The sequence below is a fragment of the Hippocampus guttulatus genome, chromosome 15 (assembly GCF_054856545.1).
Source record: "Hippocampus guttulatus isolate MCC_2025c chromosome 15, RoL_Hgut_1.0, whole genome shotgun sequence".
Classification (NCBI taxonomy): Eukaryota; Metazoa; Chordata; class Actinopteri; order Syngnathiformes; family Syngnathidae; genus Hippocampus; species Hippocampus guttulatus.
Genome location: NC_141275.1, coordinates 4,455,098 through 4,476,605, shown reverse-complemented (window position 1 = coordinate 4,476,605; position 21,508 = coordinate 4,455,098). Strand labels below are relative to the sequence as shown.

General features: G+C 40.9%; 3 protein-coding genes across 3 annotated transcripts; all 3 read right to left on the bottom strand.

Moving 5' to 3' along the window:
- Nucleotides 1–361: 361 nt before the first annotated feature.
- On the bottom strand, nucleotides 362–4,146 carry mmp30 (matrix metallopeptidase 30). The gene is made up of 10 exons (XM_086130785.1): nucleotides 3,903–4,146; nucleotides 3,323–3,576; nucleotides 3,082–3,230; nucleotides 2,889–3,014; nucleotides 2,634–2,795; nucleotides 1,619–1,829; nucleotides 1,377–1,507; nucleotides 1,121–1,280; nucleotides 758–861; nucleotides 362–687 (listed from the first exon to the last, which is right to left on the bottom strand). The coding sequence occupies exons 1-10, from the start codon at nucleotides 4,011–4,013 to the stop codon at nucleotides 584–586; spliced, it is 1,512 nt and encodes a 503-aa protein (XP_085986911.1). The 5' UTR covers nucleotides 4,014–4,146; the 3' UTR covers nucleotides 362–583.
- Nucleotides 4,147–5,020: 874 nt separating this feature from the next.
- On the bottom strand, nucleotides 5,021–8,819 carry LOC147193503 (collagenase 3-like). The gene is made up of 10 exons (XM_086130786.1): nucleotides 8,721–8,819; nucleotides 8,340–8,584; nucleotides 8,071–8,219; nucleotides 7,300–7,428; nucleotides 7,055–7,216; nucleotides 6,838–6,958; nucleotides 6,623–6,756; nucleotides 6,356–6,515; nucleotides 6,170–6,270; nucleotides 5,021–6,079 (listed from the first exon to the last, which is right to left on the bottom strand). The coding sequence occupies exons 1-10, from the start codon at nucleotides 8,817–8,819 to the stop codon at nucleotides 5,970–5,972; spliced, it is 1,410 nt and encodes a 469-aa protein (XP_085986912.1). The 3' UTR covers nucleotides 5,021–5,969.
- A 2,334-nt stretch (nucleotides 8,820–11,153) lies between these two features.
- On the bottom strand, nucleotides 11,154–15,353 carry LOC147193502 (collagenase 3-like). Its single transcript, XM_086130787.1, has 10 exons — nucleotides 15,236–15,353; nucleotides 14,844–15,091; nucleotides 14,509–14,657; nucleotides 13,320–13,448; nucleotides 13,057–13,218; nucleotides 12,617–12,752; nucleotides 12,326–12,459; nucleotides 11,868–12,027; nucleotides 11,676–11,779; nucleotides 11,154–11,579 (listed from the first exon to the last, which is right to left on the bottom strand). Exons 1-10 carry the CDS (start codon nucleotides 15,332–15,334, stop codon nucleotides 11,470–11,472), a joined length of 1,431 nt encoding a protein of 476 aa, XP_085986913.1. The 5' UTR covers nucleotides 15,335–15,353; the 3' UTR covers nucleotides 11,154–11,469.
- Between the last annotated feature and the right edge of the window lie 6,155 nt (nucleotides 15,354–21,508).

Here is a 21,508-nt window from a genome sequence, read left to right as displayed (position 1 = left end):
TTACAGATCGGAGTGGACCCCACATAGGCGTGGACAATGGTGTTTCAAATTTGGACAAAATATCAATTTAATAAAGTCAAAAAAGGTTGAACAAAGGCTCAAACATCAACTGATATATAAAGACTGGGGCCCAACTTACTTTGTAAAGAAGTCAACTTTACGAAAAAAAACAAAACGTAAACCGCTAAACTAACAAACTAAATTTTTAGTTCTTTTCTTTTTTCTTTTTCTCCTACCAAAACCAAACAGTATTTAGTTTTGCTTTTCCTCATGTGGCAATGTTGAGGTAAAGAATCCATGACAGTGAAATATATATTTGCAGATGTATTTTGCGTTGTGAAAGAAAAATAATTTGATCACATTTATGTTGTCAGTTACTGTACTCCCAAAGCTTTATTAAACATGACATAACACCGGTTCTGCCATTATATGGCATTATTTTTGCCCACGCTGATAACTAATCAACTCATGAGATTATACTTTTCTAAGAAGCTAAATCCCCTATAAGCGATACTAGAAGTGGCATGAACCATCGAAAAATACTGTAATTCAATGCTCATAGATGGGAGACTTCGGTGACTGTTCAGTCACAATCCATCCAGTCACTGCTCATCAGCGTGCGAACCGCTCTTCTTCTCAAATAACTGTATTGTGTCTGCCTGGATCCATACGAGAAGAACAGGTATCCTGCAAAATGTTGAGTCTCATTTAGACAACGTCATGTTGCAGGAAGAAGAATCTTTGAAAAAAGACCTACCTCTATACTCAAAAGCAGCATCAACTCTGTAGCCAATCCCGGGGAGCTCTGTGCGAATCAATCTGGGGTTCCGGCGATCCATTTTGCCTCTCCGTTCGTTATAGCTATAGATTCATAACAACAAACATTACGATCTGACTAAAATAGTTGCAGACACTTCATTGCACTATAAAATGGGCCTCTTTAAGTACACCGCTGCAAAATACAACTGCAAAATACAAATTCAACTAATTGTTGAAGCAGTATCTCAATCAGTCTCTGATTTTGTCAATAAAAACACAACACAGTATAAATGTAATGTATATACACATATGCATACACACACACACACACAAACTCACACAAACACACACACAAACTCACCTCCAGTATTTGTTGTTTACAAAAAAGAGAGTTCTTCCCACAAATGGAATGTGGACGGCGGCATCTACTTTGGTGACAGATGAAGGCAAGCCAAAGTCGCTGAGAGGTTTGGGGAAGCCCGGTAAGACTGTGTTCCTTTTGACTTGCCAGTAGTGGTTCCCTTTGTCATGAAAATGTTAAGTTAATATGTTGTCACTGTAGAAATGTTTTTGAATGTACAGGATCTGCCGTTTCATTTGATCCAACTCATTTGTACCTTCAATTAAAAAAACTGCGCCGCGTGGTCCATATTCATAAGCGGCATCGACTTTGTTGATGCCAGACCAGACAGAATTAATTGCCCTTGTGGTGACACCATCCCAGTTGCTGCTTCTCTTCCAAAAATGGCTTGAAAAGAAATAGAACATTTGAAATATGAGTAGATATTGATGACGCTTCCAGGTAAAAGTAAACATTTGTTTTATGCAGGGGGGTGGAATGTAAATATACTTGTCTAACCTGCCTTTGAAGAAATAAAGATGGCGCTGTATGGACGTTGCAGCATCAAACATGAGATTACGGCTACACCTGTCTGGTTCTTGTGCAGGTCCGGGATCTGGTTCTTGCGTGGGTTCAGGCTCTGGTTCAGGCTGTGGTTCAGGCTCTGGTTCAGGCTCTGGTTGTGGTTTTGGTGCAGGCTTCATTGTTGGTTTAGTTGATGATCTGACTCCTAGAGAAATTCGATTTATATTGCACCTTACAAGGTACCCAACACAAGGGCGTGTATCTATATGCATTTGACACAAATGCAAAAAAATAAAAATAAATAAGTAAAACAACATCACAGGGTGTATCAGTGGAGATGCGCGCAGTGGAGTGACAATTTGGCTACTCAGTAATAATAGTTAGTTTAGGCCCTCAGGTAGTCCAACTTAAAACAGCAGTCGTCAGTTCAACAGCAGCAGTCACTTGAGTTTGCCACTCTGACTTTGATGGAAATAGTCTTATAAATATCTCTTGAACCTCAGATAACATGCAAATACCCTCAAACACGAATGGCAGATATTCACGAGTTTTGCTGTGAGGCTAACTTGCTCTTGCTTTTGCTAGGATGACAACCAACATGCTAGCCGGATGCCGCAACCAATCATATTTTAGCAGTGCGTGTCCTACAACTAATTATATTGCAATGGAGGGCTCCCTGCTTAGAATCTTAGTGGGATTCCAAATAAGGTGTCAGCGTATGACTAGCATGCCACATTTCAAGTGAATGAGAGGAGCTGCTTTAATTGGTCAGGAGTGATTTTGGCTGTGATCACGTGATCACCCCCACCACAGAGCAGACCCCCCCGCCCCCTCTTTCTCTTAGATTCACCATCCTGCACTCATCTCCAAAATTGCCAATAGTGGTTCTAACCCATCGCCGTGCAGGATTTGGGCGGTTCACAAAATTAGAGCCCATTATATTATCCAGATGTACAGTATCTCACATTGTGGCATTATTTTAATCGCTGCCAAGAGGCCAAACTCTCACCATATAGTGCCTGCACTCCTTGGCGGTCATCTTCTGGTAGCACATAGCCTTCTGTGTTAACGTACCGGTAGGTGGGGAACATCAAGGCGGTTTGAACCTTAGAGTGGGATAACCCGAGTGCATGTCCAAACTCATGGGCTGCCACTAAGAACAGGTTGACTCCTGTGAACAAAATCAGTTAACATGGAAAGATTGGTGACATGCTTAGCTTTGGCGGAGTATGATTTCCATTATAATGATTAATTGAGGGCGCACCTGATGAACTAAGAGTCCAGGTTTCATCTTCATCAAAATGAGTGTCACCTCCTCTGCCTCCACCAGGGGAAAAGGCATGAGCCAAGACTCCACCCTCCCCATCAAAGGGTGCAAAATCTCCATGATCTGGTTTTGCAAGAGACATCAAGTTAATATCCTATTCAAGTTTGTCCCAGGACGAGGGGGCGCTTACCGTGAGCCTTGAACTTGATCATTATGTCTGCAGTGCCTGTTTGAATCTGCTTGAAATCCAAAGGAACAACGTCACTGTAGATCTGCAGGGCCTTGGCAAGTGTGGCATCCACGAAACTTTTACTCAAGTCCGGTGTATATTCAGTTATTCTAGTAACATTTAACACACATTTAATTGTAAGCTTAACCAGCAGATTCAGTGGAGAATTATTGCAATGTGTTCCAATATAAAATTGTCAAACCTGTATGTGACCACATTCTTTTCCCACTTGGGTTGCCCATCAAAGTGAGCATACTTGAATGTCTGTAAGTCTGTGAAACCGCAGCGAGGTTGTGACATCACTTCCATTGTGTCGCTGTCCAATTGACCTGTCACCTCCAGGCCAAAAAACTCCTGCATTATTTTGAGAGTGTCCGTGAAGGAATCAAGACCGCTGCGCCATTGTTCGCTACCAGTGGTGACGCCCACTTCAGAGAAATAATGAGAAAGGTAATCCTAGACAAAAGAAAACACATGAGGGTTAAAAACTTGTAAATTACTTTTTGTTTGCTCAAATGTAGTGTGTGTTAGCCTTTTCAATCTCGAAAGGATGGACTGAATTTTTAGCTTTTTAGAGGTGTAAGAAATTCTTTCAAGTTAAATAGATGAGTGGTTCGGAAAAGTTTGCAAACTGCTTGGAACCCTTATTTTTGGTTGCGTCGTCGGGAAACAAAGTCTCCATTTCTAAACAAAAAGTGATGTACAGAATCTTAGGATCCCATCACGTTTGATTCTCTCCATACTCTCAGGTTGAACTGATCAACTGTTACAGCGGTGTTTACCTGAGCTTTAGCGTGATCTTCTTCGCCGGTTAGGATGGTCGGCACAGCTCCGCTGAGAGCTACTGTCATCATCATCATTAACGCAACCTTGACAAGTGATGGACGTTCCATGATTATTATCCTCCTGCACGTGAAGACAAAGTGCCTGCAAAAATTCTTCTTCCTGTGCTCTGCACACTCGTAAAGCCCTCGGTTAATTCCCGAGATAGTGTTTGGGATATGAGGTTAAGAGCAGAGAAAGATGCAAGACTGGGCAGTGAAACATTCCAGTGACTGTCTGAACAGGCCCCTTTGCAAAAGTATGTACGGTAACGCTGAATCAGATACACAATAGTTTGTATCAATATTTGGAGAGACAACATTCTGAAGATGTGGCTAACTGCTTGATGAGCTTGTGCTTATGATATGAACATAAACGAGGGAAGTGTGTTTTGACACAAAGGGGTTTGCTTTGTAACTATCTTAACTCTACGTTTTCGAAAATTTGCTTTCTCGGATACCCATGTCGTGATTCTAATTTTGTGTATTTGCATGTTCTCCCCGGGCCTGTGTGGGTTTTCTCTGGATGCTCCGGTTTCCTCCCACGTTCCAAAAACATGCGTGGCAGGCTGATTGAACACTCTAAATTGTCCCTAGGTGTGGGTGTGAGTGTGGATGGTTGTTCGTCTCTGTGTGCCCTGCGATTGGCTGGCAACCGATTCCGGGTGTCCCCCGCCTACTGCCCGGAGACAGCTGGGATAGGCTCCAGCGCCCCCCGCGGCCCTAGCGGTTCGGAAGATGAATGAATGAATGAATGTATTTATTTATGCGAAACCAAACAAACGACATTTGGATTCATCAGCACGAGCGGATTTTTCTTGTGAGCTTATTGGCTGCGCATCATCGCTAGTCTGTTGACTGACTTGCATACCGTATCCTGGTGGTGTTGTCACAATTACTTATTTTGTTTAAGTGCTAACTTTTCTTTGATTAGTTGAGCGGGGGTTTTTGGCCAAAATTAGGTTACGTTTGAATTTGTAGCACTGTTGTAAATAAGGACCCCCCTGTTATCCTTTCGGGTCTCAGTCACTCAAAATGATTTCCAATATGTGACCCAAAAATGAAGACAGGAATACAAATCATACAAAATTTTATTCATAGAGTATATTAATGTAATACATTTGAAAATAGGTTTTATGAAACCACATATTTCAGTCATTCTATATACAAATGAGGTGCATCACAAAAGTTCCAAGACTGGTGTCACAAAAGCGATTTCAAACCCAAACTGTGAGTTTTACCCTTTCGGTGTGGGCCAGGCAATCGACGAGCTCGTTTTCACTTACTATGGGAGAAGAAGCGAGAGTTGTGGCTGGACAGCTACAGGCACTTCTCCATGAAAATATACCTGCTCGCAATGTCCTGGGAATCTGTCAGTTCCAAGCTGAGAAGAACATGGCTATGCTGGACCAACCACCGTCCTCATGGTTCAATGTGATTTTTTTTTTCCTCTTTCCCAAGCTCAAAGGAGTCATCAGTGGGATCCATTTCGAATTTGTTGATGACAGGCTAAGACGAGAGAGTTGCGGAGGATACTGGAAGACGTCTTCAAGGAGTGTGTGAGAATAATTGTACATGGTATAGCTTACCAGCATGACCCCTTTAACCACTCAACAATGCATTATGTGTATGTTTCCCCCACCCCTTTCGAAGTTCATGTAACAGGGACCTCCTTAGTAAAAAACAAGGAGAGAGCGTAGCTTTTCAGAGCTGTACCGAGACTGTAACTGTTTACACATCTCAGCTCCAGAGCTGGTCTGAGATCATAATGGATTACATTCGTGCACTCTGCTCGTGAGAAAAGACAACTCTGCTTGACTCCTAGTCTCTCTTGTCTTTTAAAGTTTGTCTGAAAGTTTCGGATTGCCTGATGGAACTGGCAGTGTGTGGCAGAGAAAGTGCGTTAGACTCTGGGGGATTACTTGGAAGGGGGAAATTCATAGTTTGGATTATAAATATATCTTTAGTGACAATACTGAAATATTTCTTACACGATAGCTTACAAAAGAAACTTTGGGTCAAACTGGTCTAGAAGTTAGTGCAACGTAAGAAGTAGCCGTTTCTCAGTACACGGAACAATCTTCCTGTGGCCAAGTTGTATTCAAGCATGTAAGGTCCACTGTAAATGTAGGTAAAACCTGGAAAACAGATTTTGATTAAACTCTTCCGTTCATCCAGGCAATTCATTTTTGTTGTTGTTGGTGGTGCGAACAGTTTGTTTGACTCACCTCTGTATTGGAAAGCCGCCGTCACTTTACTCAGACCAGAAAATGTCTCATCAATACGTTTGGGGAATCCAGAGTCCACACTCTTTTTGGCCTCATCAAAACTTGACAATATCATAAAAGGAAATTTTAAATCGAAGCTCAGGGTATAAATATTTGAACAAAAGAAAATGTATGCTTGTTAATTACCTGTAGTAATAACTGCCCGCAAAAAACAGAGTCTTTCTTGATTCCACATCATAGAACGCTGCGTCAATTTTCCTCACACTTCTGGGCAGGCCGAATGTAGTGAGTGTTTGGGGATAGCCACGGACTAGATTGTAGCCAGCGAAAGCCCACACTTGCTGATCTACAGGTGGAAAAGATAATAATGGCTGGATTTGAATATTGACACAGGGTTGGGACTTTAAACAGGTTTCATAAAAAAATAAAATAAAAATAAAAAATCAAATGTACCTTTGAAGATGTACACTCGGTCGGCATGTTGGTTCTCGTAAGCGCCATCGATGTTGACTGGAGCACTGGGCCAAAAGTTGGTGATGCGACTCTGCTGAGGTGACCTGGCCTGAGCGAAGCTTCGCCACAAGAAACTGAAAGCACGCATTTATAAGACATTTATAAGCAATATTCATAGTTTTCCAGTCTGTATTATGATCATTATCCAGACATACCCGTCTTTAAAGAAAAGCATTTCTCCTCGCAGGGTAGCCACAGCATCAAGCACCATGGTCGAGTCACAAGCATTAGGAGTCGTGGGGGGTGGAGGTCCTGGCTGAGCATCTGTGTTCGGGCCTGGAGGTAAAATTGTCTTGGAATTACCGTCTATGCTTTGGTGGTGGTGGCGAGGTGGGTTGTGGGGGTGCATTTAAAAAGCCTGTTGATACACACCATATAAAGTTTGGATGCCTTTGACATCATCCTGGGGCAGGACGAATGTGTCAGGATTTCTATACGAGTATGTGGGGTACATGAGGGCGCCTGGGTCATCAGAATGAGATAAGCCCAAAGAGTGACCAAACTCATGGGCTGCTACCATGAAAAGGACATATCCTGCAGCAAAAACAAACAATTACATCGTTCCAAAGCCCTATAATGCTTAGTGTATGGTATGCAAGTACACCCGAATAACACACCAGAATTTGATCGGAAGGTAAAGGTCTCATCCTCATCAAAGTGAGCATCTCCTCCGATGCCAGAGGATGGGGCGAAGGCGTGGGCCAGAGTTCCATCGGGGCCATCGAAGGGGTAATAATCACCATGTGCTGATAATTCGGAAAAGATTGACATCAGAGGTGACACGCCTACGCTCTTGACTCTTTTTTCATTTGTGTGGACATCCAGATTTGCTTCTGTTGTACAGCTAAACAATATTACCGGTTCTGAAATAATTACATTTAAAATCAGATTTGGCAAAGTCAAATCAATATATTGATCAGGTATCTCAATGGATCAGCTAATATCTGGAAATTATTCATCTTTTGGAACCATCTTCCAAGTTCCAATGAGCTCGCAGGATGTTTGCCCTTAAGCTCCGAAAATCTTCTCAACTTCAAGATGCGACATGCACTCACATGCCGCTGGTGTTGTCATGCAATCATGTTATCGGTGAGTGATTTGTTATGTAACAACTGAATAATTGGCTGAAACAGCATCAGTCAAAAATGTACTCCAGCTAAGCCAATGGCCTGCGTGAGTATGTTGTTGAGCAAATTATTTATTAATAATTATATAAATAAAAAAAGATTTATATACAGTATATATATTTTTTTTTCTATCAGATTATAATAATTAATTAGGTTTTTTTTTTTGTGTTTTAAGATATTTTTGATAACAAACACACCACAAACAAGTCACAACCAAAAGCCATTTAAAAAAATTCAATACACAGATAGATTTTTACTTACACTGGCGACCAAATGAAATCATGATGTCCGCTGTGCCGCTGTACAATCTCGTGAATTTAAGAGGAGTAACTTTGGCCCAAACGTTCAGGGCTTTTTCAATTGAATTGTCGACTTCTGAGCGTGACATGTCGGGGGTGTAGTTCTCTATTCTGCAGATCGGGAAAAATACCGAATATTAGCCTCATTCGTAGATAAACAAACAAATAAAAATGTGTGTGTGTTGTGTGTGTGTGTGTGTGTGTGTGTCATCCTAGTGAAAAACTATTTACCTGTATGTCAGACTTTTTTTCTGCCACTTGAGGTTGTTTCCAAAAGTGGAGAAACGGGCCAAGTTATTATCTGGCACGCCACAGCGGGGCTTCTTCATCATCGCCAAGGTGTCAGCATCCAGCGTTCCCGTGATTTGTAAACCAAAGAATCTCTGCATTTCACTCAGCCGCTTGCTGAGCTGACTGATCCCACGTCTGGAAGGTCCGCTTTCTTCTGTTAGGTTGAAGAATGACTTCAGGTAACCCTGCAAAAAACAAAAAGGCAAAATAGAGAAAAATATAATTGTGGCAATATATCAACAAGGTGAAGGTGCCTAAAAACTACAATTCAAGTGCAAAAAATGGCCGACGTGACAACATTTAAAAAGATAACAAATTCACCTCTGCCAAACTTTCATCTTGACGATTAATTTCTGCAACTGGAAGACAGTACACTGCCAACGCCAGGGTCAGTACAATGCAAAGGCTGAAGGACCTCATGTTTCCTCAATGATTGTGTTGTGTTGCCCCTGCACTGGATGTGCTGTTATATAGGATTGGAGTTGGGGGGTGGGCGCGTTGAGCAACAGCGTTCGTGAGTCAGTGATGAGTAAACGACAAGACTGGATTTGATTAGTCACCAAATAAAAACTATGAAGACTATGATGACATCAGCAACCGGAAAATCCTATTTCCCGTATCTAACTTTTTTTTTTAAATTTTGGTAATAATTTTCCCTCCAATGCTCTCTTCAACATACATTTAAAAGTAAGACGTGCCATCGGCATGCTGGGTCTTGTCATGTCCATTTTATGAGGTGAGCAACATTTTTCTGTCGTTATTTCCATGCTGGTGCTGGATCTAGGACAGAAGGTTAGCAGGAGGTCTAAAATGTTTCTTTATAGAGTGCAAATGTGCATAAAGCGGAATGATAAGAGGTTCAGGGTTCGATTCTGGCTCCGGCCTTCCTGTGTGGAGTTTGCATGTTCTCCTCGTACCTGCGTGGGTTTTCTTCGGGTACTCTGGTTTCCTCGCACATTCCAAAAATATGGAATTGAGGTTGATTGGACGTCCAAATTGTCTCTGGGTGTGATTGTGAGCTCGAATGCTTGTTTGTCTGTGTACGACCTGCCATTGGCTGGCAAGCAGTTCGGGGTGTCCCCCGCCTACTGCCCAATGACGGCTGATATAGGCTCCAGCACGCCCGCCACCCTTGTGAGGATAAGCGAATAAGAAAATGGATGGATGAATGTACTTGCAGAATAAACACCTTTGGCCACTACGAGCATGAATCATAAGTAGGCCAATGAGTCGTGTAATCAGTCAGTAACACACTGGTTGGTATCTTTTATTTGGAGTCTTTACAGTCGCTCCTAAAATTGAGGGTAATTCAGATTTATTTTCGGATAATATAAAGCTTAGGTGTCAAAGTCAAGGCCCGGGGGGCAGATCTGGCCCGCCACATCATTTTATGAGGCCCGCAAAAGCAAATCAAGCATGTCAAGTTCCATGATGCTTGCTAAAGTCTGAACCAAAATTTCAAATTGTCGCATGTCATCCACAATAACAGTCATTATTCTTCACTTCTGATTTTTAAACAAGTTATCCACCATTTTTTATACACTAAATATGTACGTAATATGTGGAGGTGATTAAACATTTATATGGTTTCCCAAAATTCATTAACGGGCCTCCAAGGGCAACCGTAACTACAATTTGGCCCCCTGACAAAAATTTGTCACCCCTGATATAATGCTACAGTAGTCAAGAAAACGGTCACATGTGCTTAAGGCGATAATTGTCTTCAAGATGGCTGTGGCCGGTAAGATAAAAGAAGTAGGCAAGAGTGAAAACAGGAACATTGAACCAAAACAACAAGAAAAAGCATTTTCTAAAAAGTATGATCACCAGCCTCTACTACTAATTCGGAAGGGAATCTAAAGTGATTCATGCGTGTTATAAATCTTCAATGACCTGATAAGAACTTGACAAAAAGTCCAGACTGCACCAGTGGCAAGAGAAGGTGCTGATGGCTGAGATTGGAGTCGATGACAGATACAGGTGAGACTAATGAGTCAGCGTACACACAAGGGAATGAGAAGCACCGAGACTATGAATTGAGGTACCTGTACATACTCACCAATAATTTGGCCAAAGTGAGCATTTTCTTCTCTTCCAGTTAAATCAGAAAAGGCCAGCTTGACGGACGTCTCTAAAAAAATTATCCTGACCGATTATTATTGTTATCACTGACAGTAACACTCGGCACCTGTTCAATATTTCTAATTGTAAATCCTTATTTGTGTGGTCAAAGTTCTTCTGAGTCACAGTTTCTGTGGAATTGACATGAAACACAATGATAGCGAAAGAAGGAAGCTATAAATTAGGCAACAACGAAAAAAAATCTCCTTCTACTTGTTATGAGAATACGAAAGCTGCTCCAGTTTTGCCTTCCCTTTGACGAACTGGTGGTTTGGATTTTGTCACTGTTTGCCAATTTATGTACGCCGGTCACACCCGTTTTGTGTGCCCTCTTGTCACATCGCCCTTTTGTGCAATGCCCAGCACCTGAGTCAATTTGTTGCCGTCTTCTTGTCAGACATAGACAAAACATAAGTGGCAAGTTTGCTTGGATGCTGAATTTAATTGCGATCGAGTGATTGGAAATTGGGGCCGCTACTAAATTGCAAGAAACCTGCATCTGCATCCGACAATAGGGGCCCCAAATTGATTATGATAAAGCGAGAGATGGCGCTCAAGACCGTATTACTTTATGACGACTGCAACGACTCCACACAATCCATTGGAATGTGCTAAAAATGAGCTGACACCAAATTAATGACTAGAATTTTATTTCTTCTCTCACAGTCTTTGCATTGATACATTCCAACATGTGGTCATTGTAGTGTGACATACAATACATGTACATTAAAAACAATCATAATAATACCTCTTCTGTGAGCCATCTTTTATCTTCATTTAACTTGATTAAAAATGCGATAAAACATTCAAAAATAAAGAATAATATTATTGTGAAAAATATCTTTAAATATAGGTAGTTTAAAAAAAATATCAAACAATTACAGTAGGGGTGAATCCAGATAGATTTGTGTCCCCTCGTTTTGATTCAGAGTTCCTTCACCCGAGCGATCTAGACGTTGGTGCAGGGCAAGAAGTAGTTGTTTCCCAACACACGGAAAAACGTCCCGGTGCTCAGGCTGTACTCAAACATTTGGGGTCCACTGTAGATGTAAGTAAAACCTGGAAAAGAGAGGCTCAGTTTTATTTTTCGTTATTAAAAAACAAAAAAAAAAGGAATTATACATAACAGCCTCCACTGATTGATTGTTCACTCACCTCTGTACTGCAAAGCTGCAGTCACCTTCCCGGTTAGGCCACTAAAGGTTTCATCGACACGTTTTGGGAATCCGTCGTCCCTTTTCTTACTGGCTTCATCAAAGCTTTTGACAAAAAGAATATTTCGATCGATTTGCAAACAGTTGTGTCATTCCGACCAATTAATGGTCCGATCATATCAATGGAACATACCTGTAGTAAGATCTGCCAACGAAGAACAGTGTCTTTTTTGATTCCGCATCATATAGAGCTGCGTCGATTTTTTTCACTTCTTTGGGAAGACCAAAAGTTGTTATTGCTTTGGGATATCCTTGAACAAGATCGTAGCCACGAAAAGCCCAAACTTGACGACCTGCATCAAGAACAAAGCCTTTTAGAGGATGCATGGCAGAGATGATATTTTGGATGAAAACAATGTGATATCTGGAGTTGAAAGTTACATTCACACAAGGCAATTCATTTGGGGCTTTTTGGCACACTTGGCTCGAAATAACACTTGTGGGATGCTGCGTGCAAACATGCATGCATGCATGGATGCAGCGTGGGATGGGGGGAAGACAAGAATCGCACTGAGCGAGGCATGCGAGGCCAAAACTAGCCCAGTGCGTGTGTGTGAGACCTATAATAGAGACGAAAGAAATACACTGTACCTTTAAAGAGAAAAACATTCCCCGAATATTGACTTTCATAAGCAGCATCAATTTTATTGGGGGCTTCGGGCCACAGGTTGGTGATGAAACTTTGCTGAGGTGTCCTGCTCTGAGGGTAGATTCGCCAAAAGAACCTGAAACCACACCATACATGCATTAACTACGGCATATGAACCCTTTCCGGGACAGCGGTCACTACGTTGGACAACTTATCATGGTATCAGGTTACAGTGTGCATGAAAGGGTTAATATGTTTGATTATTTGTTTGAGTTTTTCAAATCTGGTGATACCTGTCTTTAAAGAAGAGCATCTCTCCTCGCAGAGTGGCCACAGCGTCAAGCACCATGTTCGAGTCACAAGCATCAGGAGTGGTGGGCGGCTGTGGCTTATCGGGATTGGTACCAGGGTCCGTATCGGGATTGGGACCTGGAGATGAAATATGGGCTTTTGTTACTTGATCTTCAAACCCCTCCTCAAAACTCACTTGCATTCTTTGGCATTCGACTCAGCATGACTTAGATTTGTTCTTGGTTTTACTGTTTGGTGCTTTCTACCGTCTTTATTACCGATTTGTTTGACTGTTTATTGTATATGTTAAATTGCTCCATGTACAGCACTTTGTATGCAGCGATGGCTGTTTGAAAGTGCTCTATAAATACAGGTGAGTTGAGTTGAGTTGATGATTTTCTGAAAAAAAATAGGAGACTGCACATGACTTTCGATGACATACCATAAAGAGACTGGATGCCTTTGACATCATCTTGCGGCAGACGAAAGTTGGAAGGGTTTGAGTATGAGTATACGGGGTACATGAGGGCACCGGCATCGTTAGAATGACTTAATCCCAGTGAATGACCAAACTCGTGAGCTGCCACCAGGAAGAGAACATATCCTGCACGAGAGCCGACAAAAAAAATCATCAGTCATTAGGCATATCCCGAGGCATTTTTAAAAGGAGCGTACGTGAATGCCTACGCAATTTGAGGAACTCACCAGAATTGGAACGAAAGGTGAAGGTCTCATCCTCGTCAAAGTGAGCATCTCCTCCGATGCCAGAGGATGGGGCGAAGGCGTGGGCCAAAGTTCCATCGGGGCCATCGAAGGGGTAATAATCACCATGTGCTGATAATTCGGAAAAGATTGACATCAGAGGTGACACGCCTACGCTCTTGACTCTTTTTTCATTTGTGTTGACATCCAAATTTGCTCCTGTTGTACAGCTAAACAATATTACCGGTTCTGAAATAATTGCATTTAAAATGAATCAGTTCATTTTAAAATAAATGGAAAAAGACAACGGAGAACATGTTCGCGATAAAAGAGTTTTAGTTCGTTTTATCAACAGAAAATGTATCGGTATATTGAGTTTGTTTTCATTTTCTGGGAAAGCGATCACAAGTCCAATTTTCTTTATTTTTCAGTTTTACTTTGAGTTATTCCATTCGTTTTCGTGACTTATAATAACGTTGATCGACGCTGCCAAAGACGATTTGTTGTCAGGACTGCTGGCAAACAATTTCAGTTGACTTATTGCTTGTAAAATATCTTAGCCGTCTTGAATACAGCTTTACTACAAGTCAGTTAGTTATTAGGACAAAAGATTAATATGAATTTGTCAATTTATAGACATATATTCATTCATTTTCCGAACCGTTTCATCCTCACTCGGGTCGCGGGGGGTGCTGGAGCCTATACCAGCCGTTTTCGGGCAGTAGGCGGGGGACGCCCTGAATCGGATGCCAGCCAATCGCAGGGCACACAGAGACGAACAACCATCCACGCCCACACTCACACCTAGGGACAATTTAGAGTGTTCAATCAGCCTGCCATGCATGTTTTTGGAATGTGGGAGGAAACCAGAGCACCCGGAGAAAGCCCACGTAGGCCCAAGGAGAACATGCAAACTCCAGACAGGGAGGCCGGAGCTGGAATTGAACCCGGTACCTCTGCACTGTGAAGTCGACGTGCTAACCACTGGACTACCGGGCCGGCTATAAATATATATTTATATATATTTATTTTTATTTATTTATTTTTTTTTTTCACCCTGTGGGGAAAATTGAGTGATATCATGCAAACTCAACACAGAAAGGCCCAAACTGAGATTGATCAGTCAATTCATCCATCCATCCATTTTCAACACCGCTAATCCTGAAGCGGATCATTCTGATTCTGTACTTACACAGGCGACCAAATGAGATCATGATGTCCGCCGTGCCACTGTAGATTCTCGTGAATCTAAGAGGAGTAACTTTGGCCCAAACGTCCAGCGCTTTTTCGATGGAGTAATCGACCTCTGACTCCAACATGTCTGGTGTATAGTTCTCTATCCTGCAGATCAACAAAAACACAGTGTATGAACCATATGCAATAATTACGCAGTTTGTCACTTACACATTTATTCATTTTTACAGCAAATCCTGTTCAACGTCACACGTGAGCTGTAGTTTATCCCAGATGTCAAAAACACAACATTCAGTTTGTCACTGTTAGACGATTGGAAATCATTTATTTTACCTGTATGTCAGACTATTTTTCTGCCACTTGAGGTTGTTTCCAAAAGTCGAGAAACGGGCAACCTTGTCATCCGGAACGCCACAGCGGGGCTTCCTCATCATCTCCAAGGTGTCATCATCCAGCGTTCCTGTGATTTTTAATCCGAAGAATCTCTGCATGTCACTCAGCTTTTTGTTGAGTTGACTGAACCCACGTCGGACGGATGGGCCACTTTCATCCGCGAGGTCATAGAATTTTCTCAGGTAGCTCTGTAAAAGAAGGCAACTTTATCATCAAAAAGATTTTACGGAGTAAAATATGTGCGCTCTACGTTTGGCAGATTGTCCACCTAAATGGATGATATCAAGCCTGCTCAGATGTTAAAATAATAAAAGAGCAATAAAAACACACACCTCTGCAAACGTCTCATCTTGCGCTGTCAAATGCGACACGGGCCCACAGTAAACCACAGCTGCCAGGCAGAGTAAAACAGTCAGGTGAAGAGAGCTCATGTTTCCTCAATCTATTCAACTTGTTTCTCTGTGCTCATCGCACTTCTTATATAGCCTAAATGTTTCGCTGTTGAGAAACCACAATTGTCCTAATATGGATAAAGAGGAAGTTGGGTTTGATTACTCACCAGACTTCAAAGTTTTCCACAACAAGCCCCGTAATTGTGATTTGACTAATTATGCTGAGGCAGACTAACAATAAAATATCGGGGGACACTGATGATGATTTTTATTTGAACTCAATTTCACACTATTTTAATTACATCACAATAAATACAGTACAACGCAGGAGCCCTCATATCTTACTGTGGAAGTGTACTTAATTACTAGGATTTATTTCCCACGTCAGAATAATCTGGAGTAAAAAAGCAATAACACACAATTGAAAGCAGTTTGGAGGATCTTTTTGAAACTGGAATGTCCTCTTGTGCAATATTTTTGCGACTTAACATATGCATCTTAATATTTGATCAATAATTAGTCTTTCTAAAGTGTCCATTTGTTGACATTGTGAAAATAAGGCAAAATAAAAAATAGTATACATTTTCTTCGATAGTGTCTATGGATATAAAGGTATCCTCAAATTTTTTGAGCACAAAAATATTTTCTGTGCCCTGCGATTGCCTGGCAACCAGTTGAGGGTGTGACCCTGCCCACTGCCCGATGAAAGATGGGATAGCCTCCAGCACTGCCTTGTGAGGATAAACGGATTAGAAAATGGATGGAAAAATATTTTCAGTCGAATAATACAAAGATACTCACACTTGACCTGTAATTTTACATTAAAGTATTAAGCAGCTGGATGACTTTAACCCTTTCATGCACCTTGTAACCTGATAACATGATAAGATGTCCACTGTAGTAACCGCTGTCCCTGAAAGGGTTAAAACCACAATACCAACAGATGAAAACTGGCATGAGAAAATACCATTATTACAACACCATACTAACAAAACATGTAACCACTCCCTTGGCGTGCCATCCATTTCCACATTATAGTTTGTAACAGTACATTGCAGTTATTGCCAAATATGGACTAGTCATTTTGGCTGTAGGACCTTCGTTTATGCTTCGCAGCGATATAAATTCCAGTCAAGCATTTGCAGCTTCACTCGAAATAACATGTTCATTTTAGTTGGAGTCAACGATGAATAAAATACCATATACCGCTAATTTAGAGGCAGCAACATCTTTATAGCATCACAATACGATCAAATGCAGTTGAATCTTGTTAGATCTCCAAATCATAACCTGGAAGTTGTGTACTGTTCACTAGCTTTTATTAAATCAAATGCATCAAGATGCTCAATTTCGCACACAGAAACAGACTTGTTAACAATCGCTTATGCTCACTTTTTTGTGTAGTATGTGCTTATGTATAAGCTTATGCAAGCATATACTGTATTTGTAAGCGTCCCAAACTTTATTGTAGGCAACATGGCAGAAGTCTCCGGGGCCACAAAATGTGCTTACAAAACTAAAATGAAAACTAAAAACAAAATAAAATCGTGCTCATGCAATATGTGAAATGCATATTGACTAAAATGCATTTCTACGTCATACACAATATGGAAGGCAAAACAAGGAAGGTGATGTAACTGCTCTGACGGATGACAGTAGCAACTTGTGTATGAAGTAATGGTGATCGCATCATTGTCTTAAGAGGCCTATTGCACACAAATACTGTGCACGGTGAACACAGAAAATTTGTTTTGGCTCTGTATACCAAAAAATGGTTGATTGACATCAAATGTGCGCTTGAACGGGAAATGTGACAGAAAGATACTTACTCTTTCTCATAAGACCAGTTTAATGTCATGAAGATGAATCAGCTCAGAAACGTACGTAAGATGACCGCAAACCAAAACAAGGCATTCTTCTTCTGCCATACAGGAAATGTATAAATTCGAGTTTCATCACCGCCAAAAGGGAACTAAACCGATTTAGTCAACTTGACTGAATATGTAATGAATAAAGAAAAAGTCATTGGCCAATGGCCACACATGCAACCATGGGAATGTTTTATTGGCCTTATTTACTTTATCGGACAGGGTAAAGTACAGTATCACAAATGAGTGTGCTGTGCTACTCTGCGTGGTGCATGGCACACAAGAAAAATATCCGTCAGCAACAGTGTTAATTTAATGTCCTCAAAACTACATGAATGAGGAATAGAGAAAATCTAGCTTGATTTCTATCTGAGCTTCGTTTTGGGAGTACATGTTACCAGATAATTATTCCGTCAGTTCCTGTTACAACATACATTGTTTACATCACTGCAATGAGAAAAGAGGATTTGGCTGTGTTACTTTGTCTGTGTCATAATTTTATCATCTATTGTGTTGTGTGCTCTTTGACCAGACAAGAAAGCTTTAAGATATATACCGGTAGTTCCAACAAGTTCAAATGCTACAGTTTGGCCATAAGTACCGTAAAATGTTCTTTGAGCGCACTGAACGTTAGGCTGGCTAATATCAAGTTTCGCATTTGAAATTGATGACAATTTGATTTCTTTAGTCACGGAATGCTAAAAGGTTTCATCGTACAGTTTTTTGCAATGCGTGCAATTTGGAATGGAAATACAAAACCATATATATATAGACATTTTTATTTATTTTTATAGAGTAAGGTCAAGGATGGTCTGGAAATGGCTGGGACTGAATGGATTATACATTGCTAGCTACTGCCAGAACCTCCAAGTCATCATTTTGTAAATTTCATATTTTTTCAAAAATATATAACGGCCTTTCCACTTTCCACACGACAGTAACGGGGTCTCACGTATATGTGGGAGTTTGCCTTGCACAGGTGTGAGGGCTGATAACTGCCCCAGCCCGAGGGTCATTCTTCCACACCGGGGAAACCGCAAGCGCGTGTCCGAGCGTATTGCTCGCTTCCCCCTGGTCGGCCCATTAAAGAAAACTGTATATAAACCCAGTATAGCTCTGACGCCAGCAGACTCAAATTAATTTGTGGGGCTCAGAATTCAGTGTATATACTGTATATATATGCTGTATATATATTGTGTCAGCACAGCCAGTCAAAATGCTCAGATGCTAGCTAAACGGATTAAATGATACATAAAAGTGAGCAAGGAAAAAATAATAATTTTCCTACGAAAATAAATATAGTAAGAAAGAAAGAAAGAAAGAAAGAAAGAAAGAAAGAAACAACCCAGTTTAGACCAGAATAATTTTGTTGTGTTTTCATGCTGATCTTGCTTGTGTGACCAACGAGAGCAAAACAGCACTTGCAGCAGCAAAGGCAAAACAAAAGAACCAAGATTCGAACCAAGGACATTCAGTCACTGGGCAACCCCTTATGCGAGAAATGAATTTAGTTTTGACATGGGTAAACTGTTTTAGGAGTGATTGGAACTTTTGGCAGGTGATCCACTTTTCGACCAAAATTACAAAAGGTTTCTTCAGCACACACACAATACTGCTCATCACCAAAAGAACGCCATACCTTCAGTTGGGGGTGGCGAGCTATTTTTCTTCAGCTGGAACTGGGGCCGTAGTCAAGATGAAGGGAATTATGAACAGTTCAAAATACGAGTCAGTGCTCGTGCAAAACCTTCAGGCCTCTGCTAGAAAGCAAAAAAAAAAAAAAATTGGAAAAGGCCACTACAGCACCTGAACTTAATTTGGGTTTAATCTGAAACAATTAAAATGGTGCCGGGTGTGTAACTGATACCAATTTAACAAATATTGATCAAATTCATCCTTAGCTATTACATGGTGTGGAAATTTGTGCAAATATAATCTCAGTTGTTTATTTTTACCTCACCACTCAAAAATATTTTTTCTTCAACTGAGGTGTAACCCTGACCCACTTCAAATGGCCTGCTGTGAGTATACCTTTGGTCAGAAATCTGCAGTACGAACAATTGCCTCACAGCAAGAAGATTCAGAGTTCAGCTGAAACCGTTCTGTAAAGGAGTTTCCTGTGCTTGCATTTCCTTTGGGTACTCCTCCCACAGTCCAAAAAAAATCTAAATTTGGTGTTAGAAAACACCTAAGAGGAAAACAGACAACAGGCTTGGGCTTGTTGCGGCAGTCTGCTATTATGGGACTAATAATCACGGGATTTAAAAAAAAAGGATGATGTTGAAAAAGACAGGAGAGTCCCTGGATTGTTTCGCAATGCCTCTCCCTGCACCAAACTGTTAGCTAAACAGTGCTCGAGCTGTTAGCTAAACAGTGATCAAATTGTTAGCTAAACAGTGCTCTGTTAGCTAAACATCATGGATCCACCAAAAAGATATTGAACCGACTACACAGCGACAGCATTGACTTTGGAAAAAGATTAGACTTCATATTCTGAAATCATCTATTGAACATCAGGGACAGGAGCTAAAAAAATGCAGTCTTGAGAAGGCACTGACAAAACAGGATTACAGGGAGACAGTGCCGATCCTTTACACAGTTCTCAATGATGCATGATAAATAATCCACAAAATTTAAAATCAGGTAGACCAATATATTATTTTATTGTCATTGTGCAGAGTAGAGGTACAACGCCAATGAAATGCAGCTAGCACCTAGTCAGAAGTGCAAAAATAAATTATATACTGCAACATAAGTGATGCGTCATCTGTTATGTACAACGATAAACAACCAAGTTACAATATACAAGTGTTATATTTTATATAGTCTGTATACATGTGTATAGGATAGAAAACTATTTACAGATTAGTATATACAATGTCAATTAATAGTTTATTTAGGAGGTTAGGTGTGTGCAGCATATAATAGTGCAAATACCAAGTTCGTTGAAGTACTTAGTGAGTGCAATTTTTTTTTTTTTTTTTTTTTTTAACAGTTGGGAAGCTTAACGAGATTCCAGCACGGAAGCTCTCCCTGAGCTTCAAAGTTGGAAGCCGAACCTCATCCCTAAAGAGTCTTTCAGTCCCAAAAGTGGCAGAGGTGTGTGCTTCTTGATCAGTTGTGAGAAGTGAAGGGTTTGAGCGAGGACTCGAGATCTGAAATGCTGAGCTGAAAGTCATTGAGCGGGTTGCTTATGTGTTGTGATTTTCCATTGGGTGAGCATAGAATCCAGTGACATCAAGATGGTCCAAGGCTTTCAAAAGGTTTGTAAATGCCAGATTCCTATACAGTGATACCTCTACGAATGTAATTAATTGGTTCTGGAAGAAATTTCTTAACTAGAAAATTTTGTAAATAGAGACGCGTTTTCCATGTAAATGCCCTAATCCGTTCCAAGCCCACCAAAAATTTAGACATAAATATTTTCTAAAGCATAAAATTGCATCAAAATATGTAACAAATACATGTTAAAATTAGATTATTGCACAATCCATGAGAGTTGTGCATAATGTAAAAAACAAAGAACAGAGTAAAAAATAAAAATGGTCATTTAACTTCTAACTGCGTCATCGTTTTTTTGTCTTTAGTACATGTTCTCTCTCAGAAGTGGTTTTTGCCTGGCATTTTGGAAAGAACTGATCCAAGGTCTTTTGCTTTCGTCGGCTTTTAACAATCCTTCGAAAATGTCCAAACATCAGCATAGTGAGCAATCGCCGGACTGGTGAACACTTTTTCTGGGTGAGTCACATTTGCGTAAAACTATCGGAACGCCTCATGGCCAGAGGGGTGAATGACGAGGACGCTGCATAGACACAGATCTATCTATCTATCTATACACATGGACATATATGATAGAGGTCCTTCTTAGCCAATGGTATGCCAGGATGCTCCAGAGTAGCCAATGGCAGAGCAGCTATAAGTATGTTGCGTTCAGGAAACTCGGAGATGAGAGGAGCAGCCCATACTGTATTTTTACCTTTCGTATCTTGAAATTTGTTTCATAACAAGAGCCGATATTTTCTTGTTGAGGCATTTCGTAACTTGAAAATTTCGTACGTTTGTAAGTCGAGGTACCACCGTATATATATTTTATGTATCGTTACAAGAGTATGTGTAAGGCAGCAGGCAGAACCAATGTCTTGAAGCACTGACCGAGGTGATTGTCGTATGATATAATCCAACGTGTACTGGTGGGGGATAGTGGATGAAGACATTGCTATCCATAAACATCCGGGCCAGCTCTGCGCAGGCTTTGAACACAAGTCCAGATATTGCATTTGGAGCCGCTTGCTTCGTGTGCATTCCCATGTGAAACCGATGGCATCTTAGAAGAAAATAAAGTGCT